This window comes from Herpailurus yagouaroundi, unplaced genomic scaffold (assembly GCF_014898765.1).
Source record: "Herpailurus yagouaroundi ecotype Mexico unplaced genomic scaffold, PumYag 29, whole genome shotgun sequence".
Taxonomy (NCBI): Eukaryota; Metazoa; Chordata; class Mammalia; order Carnivora; family Felidae; genus Herpailurus; species Herpailurus yagouaroundi.
The window spans coordinates 103,890,896-103,906,593 of record NW_024412377.1 but is presented as its reverse complement, the minus strand read 5'-3'; the positions used below and the strand labels follow the sequence as shown (position 1 = coordinate 103,906,593).

At 37.6% G+C, this 15,698-nt stretch overlaps 1 protein-coding gene across 5 annotated transcripts in view; it reads left to right on the top strand.

Annotated features, from left to right (window-relative positions):
• Positions 1-15,698, top strand: part of LOC121014789 (general transcription factor IIH subunit 2) — a 35,588-nt gene that overhangs the window by 1,282 nt on the left and 18,608 nt on the right. For all 5 annotated transcript variants that reach the window (XM_040451387.1, XM_040451383.1, XM_040451407.1 and 2 more), the window contains exons 2-7: positions 9,141-9,225; positions 10,279-10,356; positions 10,684-10,720; positions 11,403-11,489; positions 13,661-13,711; positions 14,036-14,090. In XM_040451387.1, coding sequence (XP_040307321.1) covers positions 9,170-9,225; positions 10,279-10,356; positions 10,684-10,720; positions 11,403-11,489; positions 13,661-13,711; positions 14,036-14,090 — 364 coding nt within the window. In that variant the 5' untranslated portion in view covers positions 9,141-9,169. The remainder of the gene's footprint in view (positions 1-9,140; positions 9,226-10,278; positions 10,357-10,683; positions 10,721-11,402; positions 11,490-13,660; positions 13,712-14,035; positions 14,091-15,698) is intronic.

Genomic DNA, 15,698 nt, shown 5'->3' with positions numbered 1-15,698 from the left:
GTTTGCAACTTGTCAATAGATTTTAATTCCAGAAGCCCATTTATAGATCAGTTCTTTAGATCTTAAAATGTATTTTTCTATAGTGTAAGTGGAGGGGCGCCTGGGTGACTTAGTGGATTAAGTGTCCAAATTCCACTCAGGTCATGATCTCTCGGTTCATGAGTTCCACTCCCACCTGGGGCTCTGTGCTGACAGCTCAGAACCAGGAGCTTGCTTGGGATTCTGTGTCTCCCTCTCTCTCTGCCCCTCTCCCTCTCACACTCTTTCTCTCTCAAAAATAAACAAACATTAAAAAATTTAAATATATATTATATATATATAATATATATAGTGTGAGTGGGGTGTAAGGTCTTGCATATGATCCGTATTACAGAAATTAATTTTTCCTCTGCCAGTGGTGGGATTTGTTTTGTCCTTAATGTCTTCTTAGCCCTTAGGATTCCTTTGATCTTTCATTTATGAAAGAAGGAAGCTGATAGTGAAAGTGTAGGGTAGGCATGGAGATTCCACTGGGGAGGAGGGGAGTGTAGAAGTGACTAGGATGTTTTATTACTTGGTTATGGTTAATAGATTACCCCCCATTACCCGTTTTATCCCTGATTATTAAAGAAATACATGCTTATATGAAAAATACAAAAATATGGGGATGCCTGGGTGGCTCAGTCCATTAAGCATCCAACTCTTGATTTTGGCTGAGGTCATGAGCTCAGTTTGTGAGATTGAGTCCCGTGTCGGGCTCTGTGCTTTTAGCCCCCTCCATGCCCCTGCCCCCACTCACGTGCATGTGCTCTCACTCTTTATTTTTTTCAATAGTTGAGATAATAATATAATTTTAATATTGTGTCCTTTTTTGAATTTTGAGCCATAAGCCTTTACCATTTATAAATAATAAATTTCAGGAGTGCCTGGGTGGCTCAACTGGTTAAGCACCGACTTTGGCTCAGGCCGTGATCTCACGGTTTGTGGGTTCAAGCCCCCCATTGGGTCCTGTGCTGACGGCTTAGAGCCTAGAGCCTGCTTTGGATCCTGTGTTTCTGTCTCTCTCTGCCCCTCCCCTGCTCGTGCTCTGTCTCTCTCTCAAAAATAAAATGAACATTAAAAAAATTATAAAAAATTCCATTTTATTTTGTTTATTTTTATTTTTTTAATTTTATTTTTAAAAATTTACACCCAAATTAGCATATAGTGCAACAGTGATTTCAGGAGTAGATTCCTTAGTGCCCCTTACCCATTTAGCCCATCCCCCCCTCCCACAACCTCGCCAGTAACCCTCAGTTTGTTCTCCATATTTATGAGTCTCTTCTGTTTTGTCCCCCTCCCTGTTTTTATATTATTTTTGTTTCCCTTCCCTTATGTTTATCTGTTTTGTCTCTTAAAGTCCTCATATGAGTGAAGTCATATGATATTTGTCTTTCTCTGACTAATTTTGCTTAGCATAATACCCTCCAGTTCCATCCACGTAGTTGCAAATGGCAAGATTTCATTCTTTCTGACTGCCAAGTAATACTCCATTGTATATATATACCACATTTTCTTTGTCCATTCATCCATCGATGGACATTTGGACTCTTTCCCTACTTTGGCAATTGTAGATAGTGCTGCTGTAAACATGGGGGTGCATGTGTCCCTTCAAAACAGCACACCTGTATCCCTTGGATAAATGCCTAGTAGTGCAGTTGCTGGGTCGTAGGGTAATTCTATTTTTAGTTTTTTGAGAAACCTCCATACTGTTTTCCAGAGTGGCTGCACCAGCTTGCATTCCCATATTTATTTATTTTTAATACGATTTATTGTCAAATTGGCTAACATACAATGTGTAAAGTGTGCTCTTGGTTTTTGGAGTAAATTCCCATGGTTCATCGCTTACATACAACACCCAGTGCTCATCTCAGCAAGTACCCTCCTCAATGCCCATCACCCATTTTTCCCTCTCCCTTACCCGCCCCCCCCCCCCATCAACCCTCAGTTTGTCCTCTGTATTTAAGAGTCTCTTATAGTTTCCCTTGGTCCCCCTCTGTTTGTAACTATTTTTTCCCCCTTCCCTTCCCTTCCCCCATGGCCTTCTGTTAAGTTTCTCAAGTTCCACATATGAGTGAAAATATATGATATCTGTCTTTCTCTGATTGACTTATTTCACTTAGCATAATACCCTCCCAGTTCCACCCACATTGCTGCAAATGGCAGGATTTCATTCTTTCTCATTGCCAAGTAGTATTCCATTGTATATATAAATCACATCTTCTTTAGCCATTCATCAATGGATGGACATTTATGCTCTTTCCGTAATTTGGCTATTGTTGAAAGCGCTGCTATAAAAATGGTGGTACATGTGCCCCTATGAATCAGCACTCCTTTATCCTTTGGATAAATTCCTAGTAGTGCTATTGCTGGGTCATAGGGTAGTTTTATTTTTCATTTTTTGAAGAAACTTCACACTGTTTTCCAGAGTGGCTACACCAAGTTACATTCCCAGCAACAGTACAAGAGGTTTCCCGTTTCTTCACATCCTCACCAGCATCTGTCGTTTCTTGAGTTGTTCATTTTAGCCACTCTGACCGGCGTGAGGTGGTATCTCATTGTGGTTTTGATTTGTATGTCCTTGATAATGAGTGATGTTGAGGATCTTTTCATCTGTCCATTGGCCATCTGGATATCTTCTTTGGAAAAGTGTCTATTCGTGTCTTCTGCCTGTTTCTTCACTGGATTATTTGTTTTTCGCATGTTGAGTTTGGTAAGTTCTTTATAGATTTTGGATACTTACCCTTTATCTGGTGTGTCATTTGCAAATATCTTTTCCTATTCCATAGGTTGCCTTTTAGTTTTGTTGATTGTTTCCTTTGCAGTGCAGAAGCTTTTTATCTTGATGAGGTCCCAATAGTTCATTTTTGCTTTTAATTCCCTTGCCTTTGAAGACGTGTTGAGCAAGAAATTGCTGTAGCTGAGGGCAAAGAGGTTGTTGCCTGTTTTCTCCTGTAGGGTTTTGATGGTTTCCTGTCTTGCATTTAGGTCGGTCATCCATTTTGAGTTTATTTTTGTGCATGGTGTAAGAAAGGGATCTTGTTTCATTCTTCTGCATGTTGCTGTCCAGTCCTCCCAGCACCATTTCCTAAAGAGACAATCTTTTTTCCGTTGGATACTCTTTTCCTGCTTTGTCCAAGATTAGTTGGTCATACATTTGCGGGTCCTATTCTGGGTTCCCTGTTCTCTTCCATTGGCCTATGTGTCTGTTATTGTGCCAATACCATACTGTCTTGATAATTACAGCTTTGTAGTAGAGATTAAAGTCTGGGATTGTGATGCCTCTGCTTTGGTTTTCTTTTTCAACATTGCTTTGGCTATTCGGGGTCTTTTTTGGTTCCATACAAATTTTAGGATTGTGTTTTAGCTTTGATAAGAATGCCGGTGCAATTTTGACTGGGATTGCATTGAATGTGTAGACTGCTTTGGGTAATATTGATGTTAAATAATATGTATTCTTCCAATCCATGAGCATGGAATGTTTTTCCATTTCTTTGTGTCTTCTTCAATTTCCTTCATAAGTTTTCTATAGTTTTCAGCATACAGACCTTTTCATCTTCGGTTAGGTTAATTCCTAGGTATTTTACGGTTTTTGGTGTAATTGTAAATGGGATTGATTTCTTGATTTCTCTTTCTGTTGTTTGCTTATTGGTGTATAGAAATGCAACTGATTTCTGTACATTGATTTTGTATCCTGTGACTTTGCCAAATTTGTGTATCAGTTCTAGCAGCTTTTTGGTGGAGTCTTTTGGGTTTTCCATGTAGAGTATCATGTCTGCAAAAAAGTGAAAGTTTGACTTCTTTGCTAGTTTGGCTGTCTTTTATTTCATTTTGTTGTCTGATTGCTGAGGTTAGGACTTCCGACGCTATGTTAAACAACACTGATGAGAATGGACATCCCTGTTGTGTTCCTGATCTTAGGGGGAAAGCTTTCAGTTTTTCCCCATTGAGGATGATGTTAGCTGTGGGCTTTTCACATAAAGCTTTTATAATATATAAGGTAATATAAGCATATATTAGGTATGTTCCTTCTATCCTGACTTTCTTGAGGGTTTTTAATTAAGAAAGGATGCTGTAATTTTGTCAAATTATTTTTCCACATCTATTGACAGGATCATATGGTTCTTATCCTTTCTTTTTAATGTGATGTATCACATTGATTGATTTTCATATATTGAACCAGCCCTGCAGCCCAGGAATGAATCCCACTTGATCATGGTGAATAATTCTTTTGTATGCTGTTGAATTCGATTTGCTAGTATCTTGTTTAGAATTTTTGCATCCATGTTCATCAGGGATATTGGTCTGTAATTCTTTTTTGTGGGAGTCTCTGTCTGGTTTGGGAATCAGGTAACGCTGGCTTCATAGAATGAGTACGGAAGCTTTCCTTCTGTTTCTATTTATTGGAACAGCTTGAGAAGGATAGGTATTAACTCTGCTTTAAATGTTTGGTAGAATTTCCCTGGGAAGCCGTCTGGCCCAGGACTCTTATTTGTTGGGAGATATTTGATAACTGTTTCAATTTCTTTGCTAGTTATGGGTCTGTTCAAATGTTCTGTTTCTTCCCTTTTGAGTTTTGGTACTGTGTGGATGTCTAGGAATTTGTCCACTTCTTGCAAGTTGTCCAGTTTATTGGCATATAATTTTTCATAGTATTCTCTGATAATTGCTTGTGTTTCTGAGGGGTTGGTTGTGGTAAGTCCAGTTTCATTCATGATTTTATCTATTTGGGTCCTCTCTCTTTTCTTTTCTTTCCTTTTCTTTTTGAAGTTTCTTTTTTTTTTTTTTTTTAATTTTTGGGTTTTTTTAATGTTTATTTATTGTTGAGGGAGAGAGAGACAGAGCATGAGCAGGGGAGGGGCAGAATTCAGAGCAGGCTCCAGGCTCTGAGCTGTCATCACAGAGCCCGATGTGGGGCTTGAACTCATGAACCGTGAGATCATGACCTGAGCCAAAGTTGGATGCCCAACCAACTGAGCCACCCAGGCGCCTCTCTCTTTTCTTTTTGTGAAGTCTGGTTAGGGGTTTATCAGTTTTATTTTTTCATAAAACCATCTCTTAGTTTCATTGATTTGTTCTACTTTTTTTTTTTTTTTTTTTGGATTCTATATTGTTTATTTTTGCTCTAATCTTTATTATGTCTTTTCTTCTGCTGGGCTTGGGGTTTCTTTGCTGTTCTGCTTCTAGTTCCTTTAGGTGTGCTGTTAGATTTTGTATTTGGGATTTTTCTTGTTTGTTGCTATAGACCTGGATTGCAATGTATTTTCCTCTTAGGACTGCCTTTGCTGCATCCCAAAGCATTTGGACTGTCGTGTTTTCATTTTCATTTGTTTCCATATATTTTTTAATTTTTTCTTTAATTGCCTGGTTGACCCATTCATTCTTTAGTAGAATATTCTTTAACCTCCATGCATTTGGAGGTTTTCCAAACTTTTTCCTGTGGTTGATGTCAAGTTTCATAGCATTGTGATTTGAAAGTGTGCATGGTATGATCTCAATTCTTTTATATATATTGAGGGCTGTTTTGTGACCCAGTATGTGATCTATCTTGGAGAATGTTCCATGTGCACTCAAGAACAACGTGTATTCTGCTGCTTTTGGATGAAAAGTTTTGAATATATCTGTTAAGTCCATGTGGTCCAGTCTATCATTCAGGGCCATTGTTTCTTTACTGATTTTCTGTTTAGATGATTTGTCCATTGTTGTGAGTGGAGTATTAAAGTCCCCTGCAATTAACACATTCTTATCAATAGGATTGCTTATGTTTGTGATTAATTGTTTTATATATTTGGGTGCTTTCATATTGGGTGCATAAACATCTATCATTGTTAGCTCTTCTTGATGGATAAACCCTCTAATAGTGATACAATGCCCTTCTTCATCTCTTGTTACAACCTTTAGTTTAAAATCTAGTTTGTCTGATATAAGTATGGCTGCTCTAGCTTTCTTTTGACTTCGAGTAGCATGATAGATTGTTCCCCATACCCTCACTTTCAATCTGAAGGTGTCATCAGGTCTACAATAGGTCTCTTGTAGACAGCAAGAGAGATAGTAAAAATAGCAAAAATAGATGAGTCTTATTTTTTTATCCATTCTGATATCCTAGGTCTTTTGATTGGAGTATTTAGTCCATTTACATTCAGCATTATTATTGAAAGATAGGGATTTAGGGTCATTGTGTTATCTGTAGGTTTCATGCTTGTGGTGATGTCTCTCGTCCTTTGTAGTCTTTGCAACATTCCACTTACAGAGTTCCCCTTAGGATGTCTTGTAGGGCTGTCTTAGTGATGATGAACTCCTTCAGTTTTTGTCTGGAGAAACCTTTATCTCTCCTATTCTGAATGACAGCCTTGCTGGATAAAGGATTCTTGGCTGCATATTTTTCCTATTCAGGACATTGAATATTTCCTGTCACTCCCTTCTGGCCTACCAAGTTTCAGTAGATAAGTCTGCTACTTCCCTTCTGTGCTTACCCTTGTAGGTTAAGGCCCATTTGTCCCTAGCTGCTTTCAGAATTCTCTCTTTATCTTTATACTTTGCCTGTTTCACTATGATATGTTGTGTAGAAGATCAATTCCTGTTATGTCTGAAGGGAGTTCTCTGTGCCTCCTGGATCTCAATGTCTGTTTCCTTCCCCAGATTGGGGAATTTCTCAGCTATGATTTGTTGAAGTACACCTTCTGCCCCTTTTTCTCTCTCTTCTTCTGGAACTCCTATGATATGGATATTATTATGTTTACATTTTCATTGAATCACTTAGTTCTTTAATTCTCCCCTCGTGGTCTAGAATTTTTATCTCTCTTTTTCTCAGCTTCAACTTTTTCCATTTTATCTTCTATTTCACTTACTCTCCTCTCTGCATCTTCAGTCCTTGCTGTCACCACATCTAGTTTATTTTGCACCTCATTTACGGCATTTCTTAATTCATCTAAGAAATAGTTCCTTGATCTTTGCAGCAATAGATTCTCTGCTGTCTTCTATGGTTTTTTCCAAGCCCAGTGATTAATCTTATGACTATTATTTTAAATTCTTGGTCAGATATATTGTTTATATCTGTTTTGGTCAGTTCTTTACCTGTCATTTTTTTCCTGGAATTTTCTTTTGAGCATAAGTCTTCCCTTTCATCATTTCGGCTAGTTTTTTGTCTCTTATGTGTTTTAAAAGCTTGTTATATGTCCTGCACCTGTGAGCACTACTGCATTAAAGAGTGGTGCTGCACTGTCCAGGGCCTGGCCGTTCAGGAGGTGTTTTTTGGAGTGTGTTACTTACTCTCTGTTGTTGTGACTGTGGTTTTTTTATGTTCCTACTCATAGTGATGTTTTGGGCCCTCCACCAGGTGTGCTTTGATTTGTTCGTTGAAGTATCCCTGGAGAAAAAAACAAAACAAAACAAAAACAGAAAAACCACAAAACACCACCAACAACAAATACCAAAGGGTTGGGGGGGGGGCGGTGTTGGTGGAAAAGGCCTTATCCCATACAAAGAGAGAAACAACAGGGCGGAGAAAAAGAAGAGAAAATAAAATTGACCAGTCAGAGAAACTATATGGGTTAATCCAGAGAGAGAGGGAGGAAAACAGAAAAAGAGATATAGAACAAGTATAAAGAGAATAGATCAAATATGTCTGCTTAATCAAAAAGAATGAAATCCTGCCATTTGCAACTACGTGATGGAACTGGAGGGTATTATGCTAAGTGAAATTAGAGAAAGACAAATATCATATGACTTCACTCATATGAGGACTTTAAGACACAAAACAGATGAAAATAAGGGAAGGGAAACAAAAATAATATAAAAACAGGGAGGGAGACAAAACAGAAGAGACTCTTAAATATAGAGAACAAACAGAGGGTTACTTGAAGGGTTGTGGGCGGGGGGATGGGCTAAATGGGTACGGGGCATTAAGGAATCTACTGAAATCATTGTTTCACTCTATGCTTACTAATTTGGATGTACATTTTAAAAAATAAAAAATAAAATAAAACTTTAAAAGTAAGAAGATTAAAAAAAAAAAAAAAAAAAAACTTTATAAAAAAAAAAAAAAAAAAAAAAAAAAAAAAAAAAAGTCTGCTTAAACAAAACAACAACCAGAATAACCAGACTAGAGGAGGGAAGAAATAAGGAGAAAAGGAAGAAAAAAATATATATGTATAATAAGAATTGTCCAAGAATTAAATCAGAAAATGCAAAAACACTGAGTGCCTTGGAATCTCGGTGGCAGCACTGTTCTGGAAGAGGGGCTGTGTGGTTCATCAGCACGTCAGTTCTGCTCCAGTAGATAAGCAGTTACTAGGCGTGGAGGAGCAGGGTTTGGTGTGGTGGGTCCCGCCTCCACTGTGGGCCTGCTATTGATTCCCTGAGGCCCCACCTGTGGCCCGCCAGGTTGTCCCCGTGGGCCCCTGGAGATGGCTCTGTCACTCTGCAGCCCAGACTTTTGGAATTCAAAGTCCTTTGGCCAAAACACTGCTGTATTTGACGGACAAGGGATCTTCGGGTCCCCCTCCTTCTCTGCCATGTTGGATCTGTCAATAAATTTCATTTTAAAACTTCTGATTATAATGGGGTGCCTGCCTGGCTCAGTCAATAGAGCATGTAACTCTTGATCTTGAGGTTGTGAGTTCCAGCCCCACACTGGGTGCAGAGCTTACTTAAAATAAATTTTTGATAATGAGAAAATTCACACACACAAAAGTGGACAGGTAATACAGTGAATCACCATGAATCCATCACTCAGCTATAATAACGATCATTTGCAGCTGATCTTGTTTCATCTACTCCTTCACTCACTTCCTCTAATTCTGTGGCCTTATCCTATGACACATCTATAATGCATTTTTGTTTTTAAAAATTGTAAAAAGATGCTTATCTCCATTGGTGCCAGATTTGTGCATAAATGTTTGTATTTTTTCCTAAGGATGGGAAAAAGTTTCATGAGAATTTTGTGAAGTATTTTCAACAACAATTAGTGAATAAATTGCTAAGAATTCAATGATCTTGCATTCTCTGTTTTTATTTATTTTTTACTTTATATGTTTGCTTCCCTGTCTTTACTTTTCAAATTGAAATGTATGAATTTGGTGGCAAATATTTTTAGAAAATTCACGATCTAGTGATTTTTACAGGATATTGAATAATACATTTAAGAGAAGAAATGGATGACGAACCTGAAAGAACTAAGCGATGGGAAGGAGGCTATGAAAGGACATGGTGAGTAGGGCGTTCTTATTCTCTTTCTCTTTTAAACATTGTTTCTCAGTGTTGTTTTACGGCTTTATCTCTCTTCCAGTGACTGTTGTTTTTTTTTTTTTTTTTAATATTTATTTGTTTTAAGTTAATTTATTTTGAGAGAGGGAGAGCTCGAGCATGAGTCGGGGAGGGGCAGAGAGAGAGGGAGACATAGAATCCCGGGCAGGCTGTCAGTGCTGAGCCCGACGCAGGACTTGAACTTACTAACCTGTGAGATTATGACCTGAGCCGAAATCAAGAGGCAGACACTTAACCAACTGAGCCAGGCACTCCTCAGTGATTGGTTTTTCTAAAACATTTATTAAAATATATTTAACACATGTTTTCACCACCCCAGTAAGATCCTTCATGCCCATTTGTGATTAATTCCATTCGTACCTCTAGCCCTAGGCAACTACTAATCTACTTTCTGTCTCTATGGATTCGCCCTTTTAGATATTTCATATAAGTGTAATCATATAATATGTAGTCATTTACATCTGGCTTCTTTCACATAACAATATTTTCAAGGTTCATCCATGTTGTAGCAGAGATCAATAATTCTTTCCTTTTTATTGCTGAATAGCATTATATTGTATACCATGTTTTTATTCCTCTGTTCACCAGTTGATGGACATTTAGATTGATTACAACATTTGGTTTTATAAATAATGCCACTGTGAATGTTCATGTGTAAATCTCTGTACAGATACACATTTTCATTTCTTTTGGATTAATAAATTTTTAGCTTTTTTTTTTATTTATTTTTTTTTATTTTTTATTTTATTTTTTTTTCAACATTTATTTATTTTTGGGACAGAGAGAGACAGAGCATGAACGGGCGAGGGGCAGAGAGAGAGGGAGACACAGAATCGGAAACAGGCTCCAGGCTCTGAGCCATCAGCCCAGAGCCCGACGCGGGGCTCGAACCCACGGACCGCAAGATCGTGACCTGGCTGAAGTCGGACGCTTAACCGACTGCGCCACCCAGGCGCCCCTAGCTTTTCTTTTCTAATGAGTCGTTATTCCTTATAGGGAGATTCTTAAAGAAGATGAATCAGGATCACTTAAAGCTACAATAGAAGATATTCTCTTCAAAGCAAAGAGAAAAAGGTATGTAAACTGTTTGTAAGTGTGTTATAAAAGGTAAAACTGACTCCTTTAAGTCTTTCTCTCCACCTATGCCCACTCTTTAGTATTTCATTACAGCTGTGTTCCAGGGAAACTGACCTTTAAACTCTTGAATAGGGGGAAGGAACCAGCAACCTAGCATCTCAGCAGGGAATTGGGTCTTCAGGGACTATCCAAATGCCTGTAATTATGTGGATCCCCTAAGTTAATAATTTATTTCACTAAAAAAATTCAGGTTACTTGAAAAGTTATATTGATTTTCGGGGTAATAAAGGACATTCTATTAAAATGTTTGCATAATTTTAACAGAGTGTTTGAGCACCATGGACAGGTTCGACTTGGAATGGTATGTTAATTTTTTTATATAATTTGTTTTATTGTTTATTCATTTTAGAGAGAGAGCGAGTGGAGGAGGGGCAGAGAGAGAGGGAGACAGAGTATCCGAAGCGGGTTCTTCACTGACACAGAGAGCCCGTTATAGGGCTCGAACTCATGAACCGTGAGATCATGACCTGAGCCAAAGTCAGATGCTCAACCAGCTGAGCCACCCAGATGCCCCTATTTTTTTTTTTTTTTTTCTTTACCAGGACAGAACTAGCTGGGTTACAGAAACATTTTGTCTTGACAGAATAAACAATACTAAGTCAACAGACCTTTTAAAAGAATATATTAAAAATATAAGTTAAGAGGGCTCCCTGGGTGCCTCAATTGGTTGAGTGTCTGACTCTTGATTACAGCTCAAGTCATAATTTCATGGGTTTGTGAGTTTGAGCCCCTCCTTGGGCGCCACCTTGGGCATGGAGCTTGGTTAACATTCTCCCTTTCCCTTTGCCCCTCTCCCCCGCTCACCCACACATACCCCGACTCTTAAAAAAAAAAAGGTGGTGTGTGTGTGTGTGTGTGTGTGTGTGTGTGTGTGTGTGTGTGTGTGTATAATATGTAAATAGTAAATGACATTTTTATTTCTTGGTCAAAAATGTTTTTGAAAATTGTCTTCATTTTTGAATTGTCTACCTTTTTTTTGGTAGATGCGTCATCTTTATGTGGTAGTAGATGGATCAAGAACAATGGAAGACCAAGATTTAAAGCCAAATAGATTGACTTGTACTTTAAAGGTATAGTAAAATCATTTTTATTTATACTAAATGTGGGAAAGGACACTGAATTCTAAAATAAAAAAATTTTTTTTACTATAATAGCTTTATTAGATGGAATTCACATACCATAAAATTAACTTATTTAAAATATACTGTTAAAGTTTTTTGTAAATTTACAGTTGTTCAACATTATTACCACAGTCAATTTTAGAGCATTTTTATTATTACTAAGAAAAAAAAAACCCCGTACCATTTAACAGTCACCCTCTGTTTTCCCCCAATCCATCTCAGGCCGAGGCAACCACTAATGTGCTTTCTGTCTCTATAGATGTTCTTATTTGGAACATTTGATATAAATGGAAACATACAACATGTCATCTTTTGTGACTGACTCTTTCCCTTAGTATAATGTTTTCAAGATTCATCTGTGTTGTAGCATTTTTCAGTACTTCATGTCTTTATTTTTGCCAAACGATATTCCATTATATACAACACTGGGTTATTTCCACTTTTGGGGGCCTTTATGAATAATACTGCTGTGAACCTTCATGAACAGATTTTTATGTGGATCATCTTTTCTTTTCTAATGCTTAATTTTAGCCTGGGTGTTTTGTATTTCATGCACTTTTCCGTGATCTAAGAGAATAGCAGCTGGGATGGAGTGGTGTGCACGCAAGGAGGGAGCTCAGCTTGGGTGGCGTGCAGGCTGTCTTGGGTTTCTGGGTATCCGTTTTTCTCTTCTGAGATTATGTTGTCCTGTTTCTTGTTTACTCTAACTAATGGGCAAGGAAGGGAGGATGTAATGCATTTCCATGAGGAGATATTCCCATACTTTGAACTCTTCCCCCCAATTAAGCCTGAAGTTTGAATTGTTATCTTCCGACAAGGAAAGTCTGTTTTTGATTTCTTTCCCTATGCATTCATAATTTCTGGCAGAAGAGGGAAAAAATAAGAATACTTCTTCTCTTTACTTTTTCCCAAAAGCAAGTGTATTGGTGAAATTTCGCGGGACTTGTATGAGTCATGAATGGGGCTTCAGAAGAGTAGGGTGAGGGAGAAGCCATTCTTCTTCAGAATCCTCTGCTCCATTTTTTGTACACAAGTTCTTAAAATTTACTAGATTAGATTTGTCCTTTACCTTCTCTTTTAGTGAATTTGTGTGCGCTTATTCCAATATTAGTCAGCTCTCTACAGTTTAATATCCACAGCATTCTCTCTTTAACATACTCCAATTGGAATGTTGTCTTCACGACTACATTTTAAAGGTCCACCATAACCTCCATGATGTGAAATTCAGTGCCTTTTTATCTTTATCAAAAACTGAAACAGTTGACCACTTCTCCCTGAAAGGTGTCCCTCTTTTGTTTTTTGGTTAGTGTGTGTGTGTGTGTGTGTGTGCGCGTGCACGCGCGCGCTGTAAGTAAACTCTACCCCTGATTTGGGGCTCGAAGTCTTGACCCCGAGATCAAGAGTTGCACTCTCTAAGGACTGAGCTAGCTAGGCACCCCACCCATTCTTCTTTTGACTTTGGTTATAGATAGTCTCTTGATTTGCTTCTCAGGCTCCTCTCCAATTTTCAAATGCTGGAGTGCCCTGGAACTTGGTCACTCTTTTTCTTTCTATCCTCTTCCCCTGAGTAAATATCGTACATTCCCATGAAGAAATTTTTTTAAAGAATGTAATTTTTTTTGAGTTATAAACTATAAGTAGAAGTGCTACCACATCATTTTGAAAAATGATACGCCAAAATAGCTAATTATTTATGCTCTTAATTTCTATCCTCCTACTCCAGTCAGCATCTTGCTTTGTCAGTCAGTTATCCCTTTTCCTTACCGAATTTTCACTGTCTCTGGACTTAATTCAAACCAGTCCCCTCAGCTTATAAACATATTCAGATTATTCCTAATTTGTCAAAACCCATCCCCACTTCTGCTCATTCTCCTGTGTTTGGCTTCATTGGATCTTTCCATGTTTAGATTGTTTCTGTCTCACCATCTACCATTTTAAATTCAGGCTTATTTAGTGTTGTGATTTTTATTTTTAATATTTTTAAACTTATTCTCATTTAATATTTTTACTAAGCATTTTTTAAAAATCATAAAGTGATGCTTGATAAATAGGTTTAACCAAACATGTTCTGTATGGTTATTATTTTGCCCTTATCTAGTGTTTTTGTTTTCTTTATACAGTTGTTGGAATACTTCGTAGAAGAGTATTTTGATCAAAATCCTATTAGTCAGGTATGTAGATAAGTGATAGAATTCACAATTAGATTCCTGATATTACTGCCAATTATAATTTATTTTTAGAACATTGGGCATACATTCTGTAGATTATTAAGTGATCCAGATTGTGTACCAGTTTCTGGTACATTTGTCAATGAAAAGTAAAGTAACTCTAGAAATTAAATAATGTACAGTGAAATCATAGCTAAATTTATGTCAAAAGCCATCATGAGAAAAATTTCTCTTATTTCTTTTGTAATTACTAATTCAGGTTATTTACATTCTTATCAAGAAAAAATAAATTGTTAAATTAATGATCATTTTTGTTTTTATTTTGAGATTGGAATAATTGTAACAAAGAGTAAAAGAGCTGAAAAACTGACCGAACTCTCAGGTATGCATAAAATTACCTTCACAGGACTCAAGGACTTGGCTCTATTTACTCAACCTTGTTTGTAACCCTGTTTATAAGGTTGCCTAATAAGTAAAATGAAGACTTCTTTTATACTCTCATTGTGAAACACTTAATAAACCCTCCATTAAATCCTCCATTAAACTCTTGGTATTTAAGATGAACTGTTTTAAATTGAGTTCTGTACAGTAATGAATACTACTGCAGTGAATGTAAATGTTTAAGATTCATACAGTCTTATCTCGAAAGAATTAAGATAAAATTATTGTAACCATTCTAAAAATCCATTTAGTCTTAAAATTGATTTTTTAAAAGTTAAACCTCTAGGGGCGCCTAGGTGGCTCTGTCGGTTGGGCGACCTACTTCAACTCAGGTCATGATCTCACAGTTCGTGGGTTTGAGCCCCGTGTCGGGCTCTGTGCTGACAGCCCAGAGTCTGGAGTCTGCTTCAAATTCTGTGTCTCCCTCTCTCTCTCTGCCCCTCCCCTGCTCTCACTGTGTCTCTCTGTCTCTCAAAGATAAATAAACATTAAAAAAAGGTTTTTTTTTTATTTAAACCTCTAAAGAATAAAGAGTTTAAAAATTGAATTGTAGATATTGTTAATAACTCAGTTTTTCTGCTTATATGGCATGCCTAACTGATTTTTATCATCTTAAAAGTTAGTTCAGGAGGGGAGCCTAGGTGGCTCTGTCGGTTAGGCGTCCGACTTCGGCTCAGGTCATGATCTCACAGTTTGTGGGTTTGAGCCCCGAGTTGGGCTCTATGCTGACTGCTGACTGCTGACAGCCTGGAGCCTGCTTCGGATTCTGTGTCTCCCACTCTCTCTGCCCCTCCCCTGCTCACACTCTGTCTCTCTCTCTCTAAAAAATGAATAAACGTTAAAATTTTTTTTTAATTAAAAAAATCCTCTCGATATTCTGATAGGCCTCTTGAGGGCACCCTTTGCCTCTTGATTAGAATCACTGTTATAAACCACACTTTGTCTCTCTGATTAGAATCACTGTTATAAACCACACTGACAGTAACGTAGTAGGCTTTTTTCCTGTACTCACAATATAGTAGGAGATGAACAAAATATTTTGTATGGTATGGTAGAATGAGAAGTGGATGGAGAGCCAGGAAATGTAGGTTTAAGTTCTGGTCATGCCACTGGGTAGGTGTTTGTCTTGTGGCCAATTATTTAACTTGTTAGGTTTGTTTCTCACTTATGAAAGGAGGAATTTGGACCTAGTAAGGTACTTTGCATTTCTTTCTTTCTTTCTTTCTCTTTCTTTCTTTCTTTCTTTCTTTCTTTCTTTCTTTCTTTCTTTCTCTTTCTTTCTTTCTTTCTTTCTTTCTTTCTCCCTTTCTTTCTCTTTCTTTCTTTCTTTCTTTCTTTCTTTCTTTCTTTCACGTCTATTTATTTTGAGAGGGGGAGAGAGAATGCTAATCAGGGAGAGGGGTAGAGAGAGAGGGAGAGAGAATCCCAAGCAGGCTCCATGTTCAGCATGGAGCCCAACACGAGGCTCAATCCCTTGACCTTGAGATCGTGACCTGAACCGAAATCAAGAGTTGGACGCTTAACTGACTGAGCCACTCAGGTACCACTA